The sequence below is a fragment of the Phyllostomus discolor genome, chromosome 4 (genome assembly GCF_004126475.2).
Source record: "Phyllostomus discolor isolate MPI-MPIP mPhyDis1 chromosome 4, mPhyDis1.pri.v3, whole genome shotgun sequence".
Lineage (NCBI taxonomy): Eukaryota > Metazoa > Chordata > Mammalia > Chiroptera > Phyllostomidae > Phyllostomus > Phyllostomus discolor.
In genome coordinates, this window is record NC_040906.2 from 173,258,476 (window position 1) to 173,279,992 (window position 21,517).

At 38.3% G+C, this 21,517-nt stretch overlaps 1 protein-coding gene across 2 annotated transcripts in view; it reads right to left on the reverse strand.

The window, feature by feature from the left end:
- Window positions 1-21,517, reverse strand: part of ROS1 (ROS proto-oncogene 1, receptor tyrosine kinase) — a 100,008-nt gene that overhangs the window by 42,639 nt on the left and 35,852 nt on the right. The window contains exons 17-29 of one of the 2 annotated variants that reach the window (XM_036024616.1): window positions 20,182-20,373; window positions 17,053-17,153; window positions 15,671-15,888; window positions 15,189-15,349; window positions 14,663-14,807; window positions 12,211-12,473; window positions 10,259-10,322; window positions 9,742-9,944; window positions 7,910-8,115; window positions 6,774-7,060; window positions 6,404-6,406; window positions 2,544-2,720; window positions 974-1,176 (exon numbers count right to left, since the gene is read on the reverse strand). In XM_036024616.1, the coding sequence (XP_035880509.1) occupies window positions 974-1,176; window positions 2,544-2,720; window positions 6,404-6,406; window positions 6,774-7,060; window positions 7,910-8,115; window positions 9,742-9,944; window positions 10,259-10,322; window positions 12,211-12,473; window positions 14,663-14,807; window positions 15,189-15,349; window positions 15,671-15,888; window positions 17,053-17,153; window positions 20,182-20,373 (2,223 nt within the window). The remainder of the gene's footprint in view (window positions 1-973; window positions 1,177-2,543; window positions 2,721-6,403; window positions 6,407-6,773; window positions 7,061-7,909; window positions 8,116-9,741; window positions 9,945-10,258; window positions 10,323-12,210; window positions 12,474-14,662; window positions 14,808-15,188; window positions 15,350-15,670; window positions 15,889-17,052; window positions 17,154-20,181; window positions 20,374-21,517) is intronic. The other variant, XM_036024614.1, reaches the window with a different exon arrangement.

Sequence of the window (21,517 nt, forward strand, 5' to 3'; positions counted from 1 at the left end):
TCGAAATAATTTTGTTAGATTGCATTGTGACAGCTGTCATTTCAGCTTGCATTCTTAAAAGACTTATCAAAATTGGTAAATTTTTGCGCAGCCATTTTAATATTGAAGATGGAAGAAAGTAAGAGACATTTTCAGCACATTATCCTTTACTATTTCAAGAAAGGTAAAAATGCAACTGAAGTGCCAAAAAAGATTTGTGCGGTGTATGGAAAAGGTGCTGTGACTGATCAAATGTGTCAAAAGTGGTTTGCGAAGTTTTGTGCTGGAGATTTTTCATTGAACGATGCTCCATGGTCAGGTATTCCAGTTGAAGCTGAGAGCAATCAAATTGAGACATTAATTGAGAACAATCAATGTTATACTATGTGGAAGATAGTCAACATAAAATATCCAAATTAATAAAGTTATTGGAGAAAAATAAAAATGTGCCTTTAATTTTATGGAAAAAACTAAACAGATTTTTGGCCAACCCAGGATTGTGCTAAGTGCTAGAAATAGAATGATAAATCAAAACATAGTCCCTGTATAATGGCACCTTTCGCAACACAAAGGAAATAACAAAAAATATAACATACATTTTTTATATTAGATATATGCTATGGAAGAGAGAGGGGAATGGCAATGTTCTTTCTGTCCAATTCATCTCTCACCCCTTGATCTGCAAACTGCTGGAGAGGCTTTATAAAAACAAATCTGTGTCCCTTCCTAGGCATCATTAGATAACCAGAAAGGGCAACAAACCCAGTTTTTTGAGGACATTCAGGAAATTGTTACAGTGGTGATCCACCCACTGGCCAGTTTAACTTATTCCCAGACAAGAAGGCTAATGCACAGTTATGTTTTAATGGATCAGCTATAACAGGTCGCATAATGGCACATTTCAGAAAACAATACAGAAAATACTGTGACTGAGAATTTCATATCAGAAAAGGTCATCTTATGACAAGATTTAGATCACCAGCTCCAATCTTACCAGCACTCTATATTTTGCTTCAGAGCTGTTTTTCCCACCAGTAACGTCTTTGTAATAAACCAGGTACGTTGGTGTAGAGCTGGTAATGCCATACCAAGTGAGGTTTGTCCTGGGAGGCGGTAATCTGATTGTGAGGCTGGTGTTAGTGGTATTAAGTATTGTTGGCTCTATGATATCTGAAGCTAGAGACAGAAATGCTTTATCTAAAATAAGAAAAAAATTAATTATATACACGTATATGTATAAAAGAGAAACAACAAATTTATTTAACATCAAGGGTAATGTAGTCTTTTATGTTTATTTAACTTATAAGATATGATGTATAGAAGTATTGGAAATGTTTTTCAGGACAGGAAGACAAGTTTTTTGCCATACATCTTGAAGATGCTGTATGTCAAAAAAAGGAGAGCAAGGTAACCAATAAATTCTTAAAATTTCCAACAGGTGGAGCTACAGTACTCTTAATAATGCCATAGTAGCAAAGCTTGCTTTTATTCTGAAGGCAGTATTTAAACGAATTCCAATTATGACAACTCACAGTAGCTTTAGGACTTTTCTTTTGAGGGGTGTGCGTGTATGTGCGTGTCTGCTCAAATTTAAACAGACATTACGTGAACTTTTCAAGTCTCTTAAATTTCTCCAAGTGGAAAATGAATTCTTTACCCAAAATGTGCATTTGATTTATCTACAAAACCTTCCATTTTTAATATTTTGTAACTCACATACTTTATAAATGAATACATTTAAGCAAAGATTATTTGAGCTCGTTTCATTCATTTCTGTCCCTCTCTAGTGGGGAGTTATACTTAATTTGGAATGACATAGGTACTTTAATGAGAGAGAACTTGAGAAAACAACTCAAAACCATTTTAGGTTTGAATGTCACCCATGAGTCTATGTAATATTGTTTTTATTGTTGGTTGGTTGGTTTTTAGATTTCAAACATTTTTTAATTATGACACCCAGTAGTAAATATATAGTCAATTTTACCTATAATGTGACACATGCATGCCTAAAAGCCATTGCATTATATAAAATTGTGCAATAAAATCCACAGGATTTATGGGGGAAATAGAGTCAGAAGCACAGCACTAAAATATTTTATGAGTGGCACATCTAAAAAAAGATAGGAACTTAATAAAAATGGTTGCACAAGTGTACGCATGTTAAATGGTTGGTGCACCTAATGCTATTATAAATAGGCATTTGACTTTGGAAAAGACCTGAAATTTTATGCAGTGCCTTGTGAAAATATTGTCAGAAGAAAAAAAGACAGAAAGCAGGGTGCTTTCATAACTGAGAAGGGAACGAGGAACAGACAGAGAGAATGACGAGACAAGGGTTTCCTACCACAGCCCGAGCCGTGTGCGCACAGACACACACACACACACACACGGAGATATGTGATGCAGGCAACCTGCAATCACAGGACACACCCCATCCTCACAGTCTGGAGCTACACTAAGAGCACAACAAACCAGTTGGAGAAACAGCCTAGAGAGGGAGACATTCTGAGACTTTTCAAACCCTGGACTGGAAGAACAAGCTGATTAAGAAGGGACTTTATTACCTGGAAAAGGTTGCAGCAGTGAACTGTAAGCCAAGATGCGCTCACTCCTAGGGGCTCTCACCTGAGAGAGGACAGCCCCTCCACTTTTCTTTACTTGATAAATCCGTGTGCTGTCCTTTGCTGTGGAGATCCAGTACAGAAATTCCCCATCCACGGTTAAGCTAGCAATTGTTTTTCCTGTTTATGAAAAACATAAAATAAAGAACGTATCGTATGTTTTCTACTCTAAACAATATGTGAAATCCTTTTCCTACATCATAACTGCTAAATTTTGAATCTTCTTAATATGGAGAAATAATACTTATTTTATGTCATTAGGCTAAGGATTTCACAGAGGTGTTCTCATTTTAGCTCCATATCAAGCCATAAAATAAATACTATTATTATTGGCCTCACTTTGTAGAAGCAGAAACTGAGGCTTGGGTCGGTTAAATAATGTCAAGGCCGCAGGGTAAGTAAAGGGCAGAGCCAGGCTTTACAACCCACCTGTGGGGCTCCAAGTCAAACAATGCCTCCTGAAGGGAGGTGTCAGATGAGGCAGAGGACTCAGCGCCTTGTTCAGTATTTTATCAATGATTTGGGATGAATGCACAGCAAACGTATTTACCAGATTTGCAGATAACATACAGTTCTTACTGGCACTAGTATATTCTGTCACTGACTTGGAATTCAAAAATATCACAACAGAACTAAGACATGGATTGAAATTTAACAGGAACAAACATAGTATCCAAAATCCAAGCTTAAAATCAACTCTAGAAATAACAAATGGAAGGCAGCTGGCTTAATAATAGTTCACATAAAAAAGACTATGTGTTTTCAAATGGCAGGCAGCCCAAAGGCCCAATGCCACTTTTAGCTGCAGTAAAGCATGACCTAAGAAGTCAGGGGCTGCCTGCACTGATCAGAACACACAGAGAGTACACCATGTCACTCTGGGGATAACATTTAAGAGGACATTGAGTAGCTGAAGTGAAGCCACAGGAGGGTGACTAGGGCAAAGAAAGATCTAGACACCACATCACCTGAGGAGTAGTTACAGATACCTGAATTTTTCCTCTGAAGGAAATGCTGAAATTGGGCTATGACAGCTCAGTGGCTATCATCTAGCAAGTAATTAGTTTATTCTTTGTAAATTCAGAGGTCAGAACTCAGATTATTGAATGGGAGGGATAGGGAGAATTTGGTTAAATATAAGAAAATATATCCCTGGCTGGCATAGCTCAGTGGATTGAGTGTGGGCTGTGAACCAAAGCAATGCAGGTTCGATTCCCAGTCTGGACACATGCCTGGGTTGCAGGCCACAGCCCCCAGCAACCGCACATTGACGTTTCTCTCTCTCTCTCTTTCTTCCTCCCCCCTTCCCTCTCTAAAAAAATAAATAAAATCTTAAAAATTAAAAAAAAGAAAATATATCTAATATTCAGGATTGTCCAAAAAATTAAGTGGACTTCCTTATAAAGTAGTCATTTTTTAAAATTAATATTCAGTCAACACTGTTTTTGTAGAGGGATTTCTTCCAATATCATGTGAGCCAAATGATCTTTACAGTTAGTCCAATTTTAGGATTAGAAGTTTAAGTTACAGCTTCACCAGTTCTGTACCTGTAATACCCACTGGATAATTCTCAAGTATCAGATGTTAAAGAAAAATTATTCTAACATATTAGAATGGTAAGGAAGTCTTTAGTCAAGACAATGGCAATATTGTAGAAAGAGATATAACATGGGAAATAGATGCACTCAACTCTGAATCTAACAGAGATCGCCGAAGATTACTAACCAGCATGCACAGTGAGAGGGCCAGTAGCTAAAAAATTGTGAAGAAGAGACATCAAGGGTGAGGGGATTCTTGCTAGACTGGCCCTTCGGCAAGCCAAGGACATCAAGGCAGGAGTACAAAGAGCTTAATCAGATATCAAAGGTGGAGGAGGTCCCCTCTAGACTGACTTGGCAGGTCCTTGCTGAAACCGGGCTCAGCAAGGGTGGACCAGGAAGACTAGGGTCCAGGCCTAGTTGAGAAGAGGGCTCAGAGAAGCCTGACCGAAATCTGCTCAAGCAAAGAGTCTTTGTCACAGATTCCATAAAAACAAGTAATTTTCTAAACATTATCTCTACTCCAAAGCCTGTCGCAGGTACAGCGAACTGTCTCTGAAACACTGAATGACATGCCGACAAACCCATCAGGCAGCTATAACTTCCACATTCAGACACCTGCAAAAACACATGCGTGCACACATATTTCTGCAATTTCCAAACTTCACTGTGTGAGTCAATGATGCCCAACAGCACTTTTGATGATGGAAAGATTTTATGTCGGTGCTGCCCAATACAATAGCCATTAGCCACCTGTGACTTCTGAGTATTTAAAATGTGGCTAGTGTGACTGTGCAATTAAAATTTCAATTTTATGTATTTTTTAAAGATTTTATTTATTTTTAGAGAGGGAAGGGGAGAAGAAAGGGAGAGAGAGAAAACATCAATGTGCGGTTGCTGGGGGTCATGGCCTGCAACCCAGGCATGTACCCTGGCTGGGAGTTGAACCTGCAACACTTTGGTTCACAGTCCGCACTCAATCCACTGAGCTACGCCAGCCAGGGCAATTTTATGTATGTTAATTAATTTAAGCTTAACCCACCACTTGTGACTAGCACACACCATACTGGACAGTGACAAATAGACTCCAAAAATACATGGGGGCATTTAGAATGTATATTTTTCATGTTGCAATTACTCCTAATTAGGAGACTTCCAAATAGATTTTCAGGTATTTTCTCCCCAAGCACGTGAATTTCAACAGATAAACCTGTCAAATTTTTACCAACTCATGCCAAATGTGAGTCAATGGAATCACCAAAACTGAAGTAAAATAGGGTACTGGGAATAAGATCATGAGTTGTAGTATGGCCCAGTTTCAAATCCCAGCTTGTTTACTAACCAATTGTAGCCCTTTGGACAAATTAACTTTCTCAGTCTTAGTTTCCTCATCTGCAAAATGAGGATACTAGTGTGGTAGGGAGTGAGACAGACATGAGCAGAGCCGAGTGCAGAAGGTCACCAGGGTAGAAAGCCCCAGGTACCTGGCAATGAGCAAAACTGGGAAAACTGGGAGCTCGCCCTCAGGGTAACTTTTCCTCCCCCAGGCCTTTCATATTGCTGGTCCTGAAGTTCAGATCCTCCCCTGACCTTTCCTCTCTTGGCTTGCTATTACTCATTTGGTTAGACCCCTTTAAAGGGAGAACAAACAAAGGAACCAGAGAGCAGCCCTTAAGCATCAAGCCCCCAGGGCAATGAGGTTGTCACTTGCATCAGATACATCTAGGTCTCAGTCGTGTTTCAGCTCCAGGCCCAGAAAAGACCAAAACAACACAAGTGATACCACAGCTGACCTCAGGACCAGCCTCACTGACAAAGAACACCAACCAACCAGTGAAGACCATGACCCTGGGAAGACACACCTGGAAAGCTGATGAATATTCTGAGATTTTCCCCTGGGACCTCCCCTAAAATCTTCACCCTTAAAAGCCCTTGTGATGGAAGACCCTTGGAGCTTTCCCTTCTGAGAGCAAGCTGAATCTTTCCCCTCCTCCTTTTATCCCCACCCAAACTCCCCTGCCAGGTGCATTGATGCACTGATGCATGGATGTGTTGCCTTTACCCTTAACTCTCCTAAGCTCCAAGGGCCTCTTCTTTTGTCTCTGTAACTTGTTTCCTGAGCCTATTTCTTCTACCAATCACTTCTTCTACCTCTGTGACTTTCTAAATAAACTTTCTCTTATAGTTTTGAGTCTTGACTCTGACTTCTTTCTTAGCCAGACTCAAGTACCAAGGTTGCTAAACCAAGGTTTGGTCTGATCCCACCAGCTTAACACCTAGTGTCATTCTCACCACCACCAACACTGGTACCTACTTCATCAGGCTGTTGTGAAAATTAAATGAGATCATGCACTTAATAGCATGCTTAGAATATGTAGTTAAGCTCAATAAATGCAGCTCCACTGTTAATTACAAAATAACAACAAAAACATCCCCACAGATCCAGAAAACTATGTTGGATGCCTATATACAATTTGCCTGGAAACCACTCTAATTCTATAAGAGCATTTGGCATAGTCCAGAGTAAATACCAGGGGTATTTATTTTCAGTATATGTGGGATGTAAGCACTTTTCAATGAGACAGGAGGCATTGCCATTGCTAATCAAGATCTACATACGCACATGGTGTCTTACCAAGCAAAGCAGGCATGATGATAACTCGCCAACACTGGCATCCTTCCAGATCCATGGCCCAGATCTCTTGTCCTTTTACAAAGTATATCTGCGGGTTCTTTAGGTGAGTGGTATCAATCGTCATTGCTCCACTTAACTCGAATTCAGTCGCGTTGCAAGAACATTGGCTCCTTCCATTTGGATGGTTTGTTGCTGGGGGTTGCAGAATGTGGTGCAAGGACTGGTTGATAATACTGTAGTAGAACATCTGAGAGCCCAAATCGGAAACTTCTGTCCAATACAAGCGACTATTGGGGGAAAAATACCCTCCAACTTAATGAGTAAAATATATCATTTCAAATATCAGTTTATTATGAAGATCAATCATTTCTAATTATTGGATGGACAAATATAGTCTTTGGAGAGAACACGTCCATGTGCCCGGTAACCTTCTTCTGAGATGGAAGAGGTCACAAGAAATCTAGTTTGTAGCATTTTGCAATGATTTTTTAATAAATGTGTTTATAACTAAAGCCTTGGACTATAAGGATCTTAGGCATTGTATTAATCGGTTCACTAATGATTATAAATATAAAATATATTTGCAACTTTTCATCAACACCCATATCCCTTCCCTTCATCTCAATTTTGTTTCTGCTTCTTAATACTAATTAACAATCTAATTTTAAGATAGACAATATCCATGCTTATGGCACAAAATATATCTTTCCAGCCTGAGAAACAATTGCTCAGTTGCTGAATACAGGCCTTAAAACTCATCTGATGAGGACAGCAATTAAAGATACACGAGTGTAGAATAGAATTTACTGTGTAAGACATGTGGGCAGTCTACCTCCTACTCATCTTCTGCCACTGTCTCTGTCCTGTTCTTGTCCTTACCAACTGAGGATTTCATTAAATTCACTGATATAAAGGCTAGCTTTGGTTTCCTGGTGGTAATTAACTTAACTTCAGATTAGTTAAATTATCAGTATGAGTTCATTCCATATATTTGTGGGTGTGGCTCATAATTTATAAGTAGAATTAATTATTAAAAGTTAATGTAGTGAGTCAAGAACACTAAGTATCTTATTTTCCCAACATTGACTTCTAATATTAAACCAAAGATATTATATTAAATATGTCTCTTCACATACCTTAAAAGAGGATACACAAAAAAAGAGATTATTGTTGAATTTCTGTTGCAAATTTTCAGCTTCCTGGGATATTTCAGCTTGTGTTCAAGATCAACATCAAATATTTGTGTTCCATTTTGTGAATCTTTCAGCACAAAGTAGAGGTGCCTTGAAATCCAGTCAACTGCAATAATTGTGATATCAAGAAGCACTGCATCTCGGAAAATCTTAAATCAGGTAGAAAACATAGCCAAGAAGATAGTGGTCATTTTTTTTTTCAGATTTGAGGACTTTACTGTAACCACTCATATTACGTATTTACTACACCTCTCTTTCATAATCCCAAACCTCAATAACTGCATTGCATGCCTTTGTAACTTCGGTCCTCTTCTCACATTGTGTGTTCTCCCTGGGTGATTTCAACTGCTGTGACTTCAACTGTAATCCATGAAGCACTGCTACAGATCCACACCTTGAGGCAAGATCCCTCACTGCATTACTGATTCAAATAAACTGCCTACTAAACATATATGAATCATCTCAGGAAACGGAACTCATCACTCTGTGCCCCAAATGCCCTGTTCTCCTGCATTTTTGTCTTTATGGGTTCCCAACACCCACCTGAAAAGCAATCCAGTCAGCTGCAGTTCATCCTTGAGTTCTTCCTCCCATTGTTACCCATTGTGAATTGGCCTCATTTTGAATATTTCCCCAATTTGTCCTCTCCCTTCTCACCTCAGTGCCTCTCACTTCCTGCCTTTCTTCTCTGGATTTCTGTGATAGCTTCCTAGTTATCTCAGACTTCACCTTCTCTAAGTCATTAGCACACTGTTAACAGTAACGTCTTTCTACAACACAACCTGATCATGTTATAATGACCCACTAAATTGCTTTAATGGCTTGCTCTTGGCTTTGAGATTGACACTTGATTCCTTAGTACAGTAAAGGAGGCCCATTATATGCAGGCTCCTGCCTACCACTCCAGCTTTACCACATGCCTTTCATTGTGTCCTCACCTCCTTCTCCTTTCCAAGCTCCCTCTATTTATAGCTCTCTGAACATGCCATATGACTCTTGTTTTCCTGACTTTGCACTTGCTTCTTCCTCAGCTTTTCCCCACCTTCACCTGGTTCACCTTCTTTGTGCCCAAGATGTCCTTCCATCCTACCACAACCATCACCACTCACTCCAACCTGGATGGCACATCCATTCTCTGTGATTCCACCATATCCTGCCCCCAGCACAGCACTTACACTATCTTTTGCCTGTCTCTTTCACTAGCTAACGTTCAGTGAATGCCTACCACATGCTGGGCATTGTGCTAAGTGCCTTACATATATTATCTCATTTGATCTTCACAGGAACTCTATGATGAGGTACTACCTAGTGGTTAAAAACTTGCTGATGGTAACAGATCTAGTAAGAGGTGGAGTCAAAATTAAATCTAGGTTGTCAGATTTCAAAGCTCATCCTCTTAATCACTATGCAATACTGTCTTCCTAGTGTTAGACCAGTACTAGACTGGTATGTTTAAGGACTGTAATTTTCCTTTTTCATCTCTAGTCCAGGAATTTACACAATGCCTCAAACCCAACAATTGTTTGCTAAATTAATCCTTAATGACATTTGCCCAAAACCTAATCTGAATTCATTTGTGACTGAATAGTTGTACAGCATCCGTCTGTCACAACCATTCTAGGTATAATGGCCCACCCACAGGCCAGTTTTTTGAATTGCAGGGCAGTGTGATATGTAAATGCTCTACTTCTTTTTGCAGCTCTACTGAAAATGCTCTTAATAACAACCATGTCAGTTAACATCCTTCCTTTCAAAAGAATTACATAGTGACATACCTCAGAGCTAGACCGATTGTGCATGTTCAGAAGGAAGAGTGAGTCTCCTTGAGCATAATACCCCATTGCATTATCAGCTGTGTAGCCCACAGCATGGATGTCTCTTTCTGCCGAAAACACCCACACAACCTGATTTCGATCCATATCTAACAAAACTATCTTGTTGCTGAAAAGAGTTATGAGATGTGGAAATGGTTTGATTTCTGAAAACAAAAAAAAACAAGTAGGCAATATGTGTGAGAAAAAATAACTTTCGCTTACCAAAATCCCTTAACTCAATATCAGGTCATTTTGAAGTCCATGGGTTTCCTTTGAGTTCATCTGCTGTATCAGGCTCAATCCAGACAGACTCAGTGGTCTACGCCTAGATTTTTTTTAAGCATTTTTAATGAAGATAAAATTGATCACTTTATTTGACTTTAACTTCTGTGAGGACACAGCTTATATCCTGAGAATACCAATGGTTAAAAACTTTTAAAAAACACTAATTGTTATTTACCTGGGTTTTAAACAGTACCTGATGTTTGGGACTTTACCAAGTCAGAAAATGGTCCAGGTCCTTTGGATGTGAAGACTCTAACCTAAAGAAAGAACAAGATGCCAAAAATTGCACTCAGCAGTGTCCATAGGGACAATACTTAAGTTCTGGGACTAATAAATTATTGAATGTTTCATTTCACACCCTTAATACACATTATTAAATATTTCAGATATTTATATCTAAGTATATAGTAATAAATATCAAAAGGAAAAATATTGCCCTATACCCTTGTTGATGGGTTTTCTTGTCTAGAAAAGGCACAAAGAAATGGCACAAATCTCTGTTGCAAAAATATTTAATTTCTAAAAAAAAAATTCTTTAGCTAGTTCCAAAACTAAGTCACATAGAACATTTAACAGAAATAAACTTATACAGATTATGGTAAAATTTTACTTACCTTGAATTCAACAACTATAAGTTTTAAATAAGTTTATGTACTTTTAAAAAGATTTATAAAAAAAAATAATTAACCTTGTATTTAAAAGTGAATTGTGCATTTCAAACCACTTTTACACATGTTATCTGTTTTGATCCTCACATCTACTAAGAGTATAAACTGGACAAGGATCACAGCTAAGGAAAATAACTCATCCCCAAAGACGCGTGTAGAAACAGGCCAAAGAACCAAGTATCCTAAGGTCTATGTATTTTCCTGCCACTGTGCCATTCTGCATCCTAACAGCAAAGTGTTTTAAAACAATCTTTATTAGATGTTTTTCATCTCCACCCTTGCACATGTACATACAATAGTCATAAAGAAAATTGACATCCATAAGATGACCTCAAAAGATAGGTCCTCAAGTGCCCCCTCAATTAACAAAGCATTGAATTATTTTGATCATACTTCTAGCTTTAAATACACTTTACTATATTCTATATATAACTACCTGGGTATGATAGTTATACATCAGGGGGCACATATTATCAAGCAGTCTTTACTTTTGCCCAGAAACCTCTTAAGTGAAACCTATGCATATTCATGCTTATCACTTTGCACAGGCCTATAGTGACTGATTTTGAAATTATATGTGCATATAGACATACACTTAACCAGAATATTTATTTAAACAGAATATGCACAACTCTGCACAAATGGGAATATACATTGTCTTTAACTTTTATGTACAAATTTTAAGTTTTTATAGGTAGACACAATATATTATAAACAATTGAATTAGAATTTTACAAAAAAAAAGATACTTAGGAAACCCAAACCTCTAAGACAATCTCCAAAACATTGTGTTACCGAAAAAGAAATAGAAACTATCTCTGAATATACACAACATTGTCACCAACTTGGTATGTAAGGAAGATATGAAAATCACCAAGCCATCTACATGGCAAGTTATTTCACAGGAGATCTAAAATGCCAGAACAGCGTGGCAGTAGCTTTTCCTGATTCCTGTTCTCTCTGACTTTCCCCTCTATCAGCACCCGGGTGATGACTGAGAGATGTCCACTGCCCTCAGTTTTTATTTCCATTGGTAGCTCTGTGTCTGGGCAGCCAGGTGATTCACGGCAGTGATGTGATATGGAGGGAAGGACTCTGGAAGTTGGACTATAGGACACCACTTCCAGCCATCCAGCTTTGCTAATTCATTGGTACACCCAGGGACATGGCTTTTTCTTCCCCCTACCCCCAAAAGGATGAGGATCAAGTCAGATAATAAATATAAAAGAACCTACTGGAATAATGCCCTGTGGTGAATGCATCAAAACTAATGTTTTTTTCTTAATCTGAAAGCAAGAAAGTTGTCAAGGTGCCCTTTACCCTCTCTCCTTAGTACCTTTGTTGCCCACTTGACCTCCGTGATCACAGTGAACCTCAAATTATTGACAGAGTGGCAGAATTTTTAACCTAGTCCTTTAATCAACATTCTGTGCACTACTAAGGCCCCCATACCCTACCCCTGTTTTCACTCTCATACCTGGAAGGCAACGATGTACCCAGGACTTAGGCCCTCCAGCTGAAAAGACATCACTGAGGGAGTGACATTGACGGAAATCCAGTCTTCAAATGTTTTGTTTGTGTCACTTTGGTTGGCTACTTGATAGAAAACTTCAAATCTTGTTAACACGCTGTTTTCATGCTTAGGCTTATTCCACCTAAATTCCACCACAACTTCACTGTTGCTGTGGTATTTCCCACTTGCTAATATAAATATTCTGGGATTCTCTGGTGCTGTTGGAACTAAAAAGCAAAGACACAGGCGGGGCGGACAAGAACAGAAGGTTGACTTTTCCCACTCGTAATGAGGGTGTGGAGCAACTTAGCAATAAATATTTCTTATTCCAGACAGTTGAGGTATATCTATCTTGTTCTTAAATACCTGAAGGTAAGAATATTCCATGGATTTCTTCAGGATCCTATCTCAGTATTTCAGCAAACCTCCCATACGTTCAATCCAAATCCCTCTTACTACCTCTGAGGCATGTTTTTCTTGTCTGGGCACTGTTCAGATGGAAGGTGGCTGATTCTCCTTATAAAATACAGTATTTACTCTCATCCCGAAGGAGTGGTTTAGCTGGGAGGGGAAATGGCAGTCACCTGGGAGGAAGGCAGGAACTCCATCTGGCCTTCAGCTAGTTTGGGCTCAAAATACAGAATCTCAGGCATCCTGGGCCTTCTCACCTCGAACCCTCCGAGGAGGCAGGACGTTTCCAAAGAGTATGATTTGAGGGCCACCATTTATTTTACAGCCAAACCAAGCAATTTACTCTTGCTCAGTCTTTTAATTAATTTCTCTCTCAGTCAAGAGAAACTTTCCTGCCTGATTTTCAAGTCATTCCATCTAAGATATGCTTCTTCTTTCTTCAGACTCTTCCACAAGGTCCCCTCCTACTCTCTTCTCCAATCACATTGCTTCTTAATGTTCAACACTCACATTGCTATCCAATCTCCAGGCCTTCTTACATTGTACTCACATGGGATACCCACTCTTCTGGCTTCATTGCTCAGGGCCCAGCTAGCATTTCCACTCCCTAAAGGACTTCCCTGGCCATACCACTGCCTATATTGCCCTCTCTTAAAAATGCTGAGGCAGCTTGCAGTCTTGTCTACTTACTCCATGCCATTGCTACTCAGTTATCACTGTCTTGTTTCTCTTATCACTAGCAGAATGTGTTTATGTCTCTACTGTTTTATGAGCTCTATCAGAGAAAGCACCTTTTCTTATTCCTTATCAAATCCCCCCAGCTCTAGTATAGCACTGGTACACTGTAAATGTTTAATAAACATTTGTTGATTTGAATAATTTCCTGACTGCATTATAAATTTCCTAATGGCCAAGGCCAAATCTTATCAGTCTTCTTTATTGTCCCCAATATCCAGCAGAGTGCTGCCTGCCCTCACTACATCCCCTGATGAATGCAGTCAAGTCCATTTCCACAGAAGTATCCAACCAAGGATGAATCCCCAGACAATCTCAAAGGTAGCACACTTGGACCCAAATGCTAACTGCTCTGAACCTGCCCAAGCTGCACTATGTTCCTGTTATGAGACCCATGGTAAAACATTGTTGAAAGAATCTTAACAGTTAAAAAAAATACAATGGATGACCATGTTTACTGAGATTTTACTGCCTGCCAAGTCAGTATCATACTGATATAAAAAAATCAGTATGATACTATCATTTGCCAACATTTGCAAAAATGACAGAATGGAGATTTGGTGAAACTATAGTAAAAAGTCCAGATTAAGTCCCAGCCCTGTTACTTACTAGCTACTAGCTACCTCACATTGGGAAACTCCTGAGCTTCTGTTTTCTCCTTCTCATAATCAAAATAATAACACTGGTCTACCTGCCTTACAGTTGTGTGTGGATTAAATGAAATGATATTTGTGACACATGCTAGGTATGTAATAAATGTTTAATAAAAGACTGATACACATAAATATGCTTTTAATACTTTAAAGTGATATACACATGTAAAGATATAGCTAGTATATATTTTTAAGTATATTCCAAAGAAAAACATCAAATTTAGACATCAGCTACTCACCTAGAGATGACTGTGAGTTACAGTCTCTGAGAACCCTCCCAATAAGCTGGCCTTCCTCAGAACTGTCTCTGCTTTTAAATGCCCATTTTCCTTACGAAGCATTTCACAAATTACCTGAAACATGTTTCTGCATCTTGTATATCATTGCAAATAAGTGAAGTGCTTTTAAAGAAATCTTTGAAATATATTTGTGGAATAAATTATGTAGATTTATTTTAATGGTGCTGTTCTAATCTCCAAAAAGTCATTGAAAGGGCATTGAATCTAAACACATCTACAAAACTGAAAGTTATTGCAAAAAAATTGGTAATTATCCATTGTAGAACATGCAAAGTGAGATTCTGTCTTTTTCTTTTTTAAAGATTTTAAGCACTGTACCTGTTTCAGGTGCTCGAAGTGACAGAGATGTTTTGGGGCCCTTTCCCCAGTAGGTGTAAGGAGTGACAGAAAGATTAAACAAGGCGTAAGGCTCCAAACCTTCCACAGTAAATACAGGTAAAGGCTGTTGCTCACTGGCCAGGAACTAAAATGTAAGTACAAAACATTATTTTCTTAGGGAGAAAAATCATAAAATCTTTTATTCCCACTTAACTAAAACCTTAAAACTTTGGTTCACATGTGAAGTCAAACCTTGGAATTTTGGAAATGCTCTGTTGGTAAGTTCCACATGCTTCCACATTGACCAGTTAAAGTGTCTAACACTAGTTTCGAACACTAACCCCAGAGTGGTCAGAGACTGGCCGGAGACAAAAGACGTCAGGAATAATCGTGATGGCAGATGCCAGTGGCACAACCACGGAGATGGGCTCCGCTAAGTGAGGAAAGTACAAATCAGTGTGGGCAGGGCGGGCACAGATGGCACGGCCTGTCTGAGAAACGGGAGTTGCTAGAACCAACACCATACCTTAGGAGGAGCATTAAATTCCACACTGTAGAAAATCGCACCCCAATCCACTGCTGGGACAGCATCCCACAGGATTTGAAACCTTGAAGCATTTCCTTCGATCCTAAAGGAAGACTCTTGAACGGAATCGGGGATCACCTTAGGGGTGAAAGAAAAACTCCCTAGGAGGAGATGAAAGGAAGAATGGGGGAGAAGCAGTTTAGAATTATCAATCATAATAGAAAACACAGAAAGTTAATACTAATTACTAACAATACCAGAACAAAATGTTCCTTTCTTTTAATGTGTCCTGAAAATTATCTTTTTCTGACTATTTCAAGCTGTAAATTTGAATTAAGAGTAAACGGACTGCAAACAAACCAACAGAAACTGCTAAAACCTTTTTCCTCTTAAAACATAATTCTTAAGAAAAAATCCCAACCCAAACATTTATTTAACAGAAAGTGAGGAGGAGCAAGGGTAAGCAGAATAAAATGTTATACCTGGCAGAGGCTTAAGGGACGTCTGAACAATTGTGAACTGATTACACCTGGCTGGCTCCAACACAGAAACACTGGTTCGCTGGCCTATCTCTTGAGTCGTTATAATCTTAAAACCATCGATCCAGAAGAGCCGACCACTGTAGTACATCAGTGCATTCTGGGAAATTTCGGACGTACTCCAGGCTGCAAATTCTGTGATGGTGGTATTCCCAACACTGCTAAAACATGACACCCGTGAGTGTCAGTGGATATGGAGTGGGGAAGGGCAGGCACATTCAAGTACTGGAGGAAACGTGTGTTTGCTTGTGTGTGTATAAAAACAAAGAGAAAACACCTTGCAATAATAATTGTCATTATTTTTAGTTTAATGTTAAGTTGATTTACACATCTTTTAAAAAGTATTTCTCAAGAAAATTTTCTAGGGCTTTTCTTATTAATGTGACACTGCAATGGCAATAGTGCTACACAGGTGTTAATAAACACTTGTGATTCTTGGTAATACCCTACTATCAAAGGCACGGCCTATTGACTGGTTTCTCATCAAGGCATGTCTCCCTCCTGCTCTTGGTTATTTACTTGCCTTCAGTATTCTAGCCTGTTTGGTCCTTCTCTGTATACCACTCACAACTCTGTGGCTTCTGTGATGCTTATCAACTTCTACAGCTCAGCCAGAATGCTTCTTTTCAGACCAGGGAATTAATGTAGACAGACTATTGTTTAAATTGCCTTTAGAGTTTTTCTCATTGACAGGAAATTTTGCAAAGGTGCTTTTACTTTAAAAATTTGTTTGGTTGTTTCTAAAATTACTCTAGTTACCTAGTATTCAGTAAAAACTAGTAATGTTCTCAGCCTTTTAGAGTAGAGGTTTGACCTCTTTTCAAAATGATTTCTCTAAATCTTGTTAAAGTGTAGGCATTTCCCTCTTTAGAAAATTATAAAGTATGGCATTTAACATAAAAATCAATGAAAGTGTTGTTTTGAGAATTTCACAATACATCCTTGAAAAAAGTAGAAACTACCTTGGAGGACCATAGCTGAGAGTTGTGAACCTTGCAGAAAGCAAGATCACTAGTGCTGTTTCCATAGTCCTCGGTCTAGTGAAGCACCATTTACTCACACCTACTCCATTGTGAGGACACCATCTGGTTTGCCTTGCGGACCTCTCCACCCCCTCTGTGTCTCCACAGCACTCTCTTTGCACCCCATCACGGTAAGCATATATGCTACTGTAATTTGTTATTTATAAACCTATCTTCCTTCACAAGCACAACGCCTACAACTGAATGGGTAATTAGTAACTGTTTACTGAAAGTGAATTCTTGTGCATCAGCATTTATAAGTTATCCTCCTCCTCTCAATTACCTTTGAGAGACATTACGTACCTCTGCCCCCTAAGAACAGCTCTGTACAGGTGAATACATTGACTGTCTTGAACCAACCAGTACAGGAACCCATCACTGAGATCTAAAGTTAGAGCAATGACCTAAATAGAACATAAAGTAAGAAAACAAATCAAATATACTTTTAAAAGATAGCTTGGTAAACAAGTCACACTTTAGCTACAGATTTCTCTTTAAGATCCTCTTTGGAATAATAAACTCACTAATTTTTTACCTTTCACTGAATACAAAAGTTATATGAATATGCCTATTACTATGTAATTTGGCCATAAGTGCACTGGTTTCCTGAAAACCTTCAAAAGCTAGGGACGTTACTCATTTCTATGTACTTAACCCCAGCAGCTTCAGCATCACCTGGGAACTTGTTGTAAATACAGACTCTCAGCCAAACTCCAGGGCTGGCTGCATCAGGAACTTTGAGCCTCTGTGTCATGTCACAACTTTGGACCCTTCAGCCACATAAGCCAACAAATTTTACTGTTGTTTGAATCAGATGTTCTCAAACATCGCCACACATTAGAGTCTCCTGTGGAGTTCTTTTAAAATCTCAATTCCCAGGTCGCATCTTTTAAAGTTTGGTCCCTACAGATGAAACCTAGGTCCCTGTATGCTCTCTAATTCCCTGGATAATTCCAACAGGTCAACAAGTTTGAGAACCAATGGTTTAAACCACTTTAAATTGTATCTTCTGTGTATTATAACCAAAAACATCCCAACACATTTTGAAAACATAATACACACAGAGTTTTTATGTATTATAATTGAATAGAGTCACATATATATAAAATCCTATATCCAGCTGACATCTGAAAACCACCTCTTACTACTCTCTCTTTGACCTCTTGTTACCATCCTGTCTTAATTTTATGTCCAATTGTTTAGGTGAGGAAAGACTGCTTCTCCTATGAAATAGACTGCTTCAGATAGAAGGTACAATCCAGGAGATCTTTTTTGCTTTCTTGGCTTTATAGGTATTTTTCAAATAGCCTGAGGTTGCCAGGAGTCTGACCTCAGAGTAGTGGATTCTCTCTATAGCAGACAAAGAGACCAAAAGGTATTATATGGGGTTAAATTTGATGACTACGTCTTCAGCAAGAAACAGCAGCATGTAAACAAAATTGATGAGCCAGTGGAAAATATAAATAGCATACAATAATGTATCCGAGAACTGAAAATACTTGCTAACATGACCCCAGGCCTTCTACAAACACAGGATGTTGAAGTGCATGGCTGCAAGAACCTTCAGTGGTCTTGTAAGTCACAGCTTTCAGTTTTCAGAAAAACTCAACCTACTCTTTTCCCCAAAAGCAAGGAAAACCTGTTCTAGCAATTCCCAACCTTCTGGGAATTGAATCATATCCAATATTTCAGGGTAAAAGAGATTTACTAATTACTTTTTCAGTTAAAGTGAAATTAGGTCAATCTTGTTTGGTTATTTGTAATGAGATGCACTAGAGTTTACTAAATAACCAATTAACTCTTTTATCTCTTTTTAAATTTCTTTTTATTAAAGTATAGTTGACCTACAATATTATATTAGTTTCAGGTGAGCAACATGGTGACTTGACATTTGTACACCTTATGATGTGATCACAATAAGTCTAGTAACCATTTGTCACCATACAAAGTTACCATGTTTTTTACTATTTTCCCTATACGGTACATTATTACATCCTTGTGACTTTGTTTTATAACTGAAAGTTTGTGCCTCTTATTTCCCTTCACCTTTTTCTACCCACCCTCCTACCCCCATCCCCTCTGGCAACCATCAGTTTGTTCTCTGTGTCTATGAGTCTCTTTCTGTTTTGTTTTGTTTGCTCATTATTTTTAGATTCCACATATAAGTGAAATCATACGGCATTTGTCTTTCTCTGACTTATTTAACTTAACGTAATATCCATGCCCATCCATGCTGCTACAACTAGCAACACTTCCTACCTCTTAAAAAAGGGGATTCTACAGCTCCCTTTTCTGGAATACAGGAAACTATTCAAGCTATAAGTAAAGTTTAGGTGTTGAGTCATTGCCCAATCCTTCAGTCACTTGCTTCCATATTTAAAGAGTCAGAGGGTGTTCCAAAAATCTTTGGCACCATTGTTATGTCTAACAGTGCATATGCCTTAGAAATAATCCCTTTGGTCTAAATTAAAACCTTGAAGTTTAATTCTGGTGTAAAATGTACTATGTACTATAAGCCCAACCCAGCAGATGGGGCAAAAAGTGTCTTTTAATTTCACATGAATATCTCACTTTATACCCTACTTCATCACACAAATATTGTAAGTTTTTCTATAAATAGCTAGCTCACTATTTCATCAGAGCTGTTGACTGCAGTGTGTCTTATGATTCCATGATAAATCTGTGAGTAACAGATTTATCTGGCAGTGAAACGAAGAGAACTTCAGACATATACTACTGTTACAGTCAGAAAAAATTCAGAAATTTAGATGGCTATGTAGAGGGTAGCTAAACAAGATCAGGAAAAATAGGCACTGATTCTAGAAGCTGAGGAAGTAAAAATAGCATTTGTTTTAGAAACATTCTGATAACTGGTTGTTATTTAGACTCAGTTACAATAATGAAAGCTTGACTATCGAACAGTTACCACGTGCCTGGAATTAGTCTCATTATTTCCTGTGGATTATCTCATCTAATCTTTGCAACAACAGTGAGAGGTGGAATAATTGTTACTAGCCCCATTGTTCAGATAAGGAAATAGACACAGAGAAGTCAAATAATTAGCTGTGGAATCAGCCAGTTTTCTGAGCAGTCAACATCCAAAACTAATCAAAAATAATAAAACACCTAATCACTACCCAACAAACTCTAATGTAGCCAATAGAATTCCTGAGACTATAAAAACAATTAGAGATTAAAACACTTTTAAGTGTGGACCATTCAAGATAAGGCAAACTAAAAAAGATTTCCATATTATGTTTTAAAATTTTAAATCAATAATGATAATCAAATAAAAGTTACAGAGATTTTGCTTATACCAAGTTCTTACTATAATAGTATTTCCTTTCAGAGTGTACCTTATCCATTCCCAATGAACAGAAACAGTTTTATTCATAATTATTAAACAATCAGATCTTATTTTTAATTTGCCACCTTTTTCCCTGAAAACCAAGGCTGCGCCTGGAGAATGAGGGCACTTTCCCCATTGAGCCTGGTGCTTTCCACCGAGTAGAGTGTGGTCCAGTAGAGATATCCACCAACTGAATCCACCACCATGTCATTCACCAGCAGCTTCACATGAGTCACTATGTCTGTGTGTCCTGTCAACACAGACTGCCTTTGTATCTGTAAAACACGGTCATATGGTCAGTTAATGATTTCAAATGACATCATGATTTCTGAAGAGTTGACTGCAATCATTAAATTGCTGCCTGTATCCATTCATTTGTTCAATCACAAATATTTATTGGCAATATGTGCTGAGCAGTGTGGTAAACTTGGTAAGCACAGTAGTCATAGTATCTGCTCTTGTGTAGCTTATCTCCTTTCATGTATCTAAAGGGAAGGGAGATGAATTTATTTTGAGTTAAAATACTTGTTCTTCCTAGTCATATATCCAGACAGTTAAAACGTTGCTGGGTAAGAATGTATAATATTAGATTCCTGAGGAAGGTGTATATGTTCTGATAAACAATGATGTCTCTCCTTGCTCCTTTTTATCAATAGTTTTTCCTAATATTAACTACTGCCATTATTACATTATACAGTGAGCATCTATTATGTGCCAGGCACTAATTTTTTTCAAGCTTTAAAATATAAGCTCTTTTTTTAGAGAGAGAGGGAAGGGAGGGAGAAAGAGAGAGAGAGAAACATCAATGTGCGGTTGCTGGGGGTTGTGGCCTGCAACCTAGGTATGTACCCTGACTGGGAATTGAACCTGTGACACTTTGGTTCGCAGCCCACGCTCAATCCACTGAGCTATGCCAGCCAGGGCTAAAATATAAGCTCTTATAACCTTCACATTAAGCCCATAAAGGATTTATATTCCCTGCTTTTTCAGGAGTAAACTGTGTTCAAAGAAGTTAAGCAAAGTTTTCTGGAGTTAAACTGTTTTATAAGAGACTAAGCAAATACTTGAAGCCAGTTTTCACAACCATTCTTCCACTTCCTCTTTCTAAAGTATTTCCAGCTAACCCATTTTAGGAAGCTTTCTCTGATGAACTCCACTCAGCGCTACCTACAAGTCATTGGGATTTATGGATTCAGATGATACCATATTGCTTTGCCCCTAAATACACTGCTTTGTATGTTTCTTCTATTATCTCATGTATGTATTTTTATGTCATTAAGAGATCAGGGGCAAGTGGGGATGGTTGCACAACACTAAACGTATTAAAACACCATCCATTTTCCATAACCAAAGGGTGAATTTTATAGTGTGTGAATTATATCTTAATAAAGCTGATATTTTTTAAAAAAGAGCAGGGAC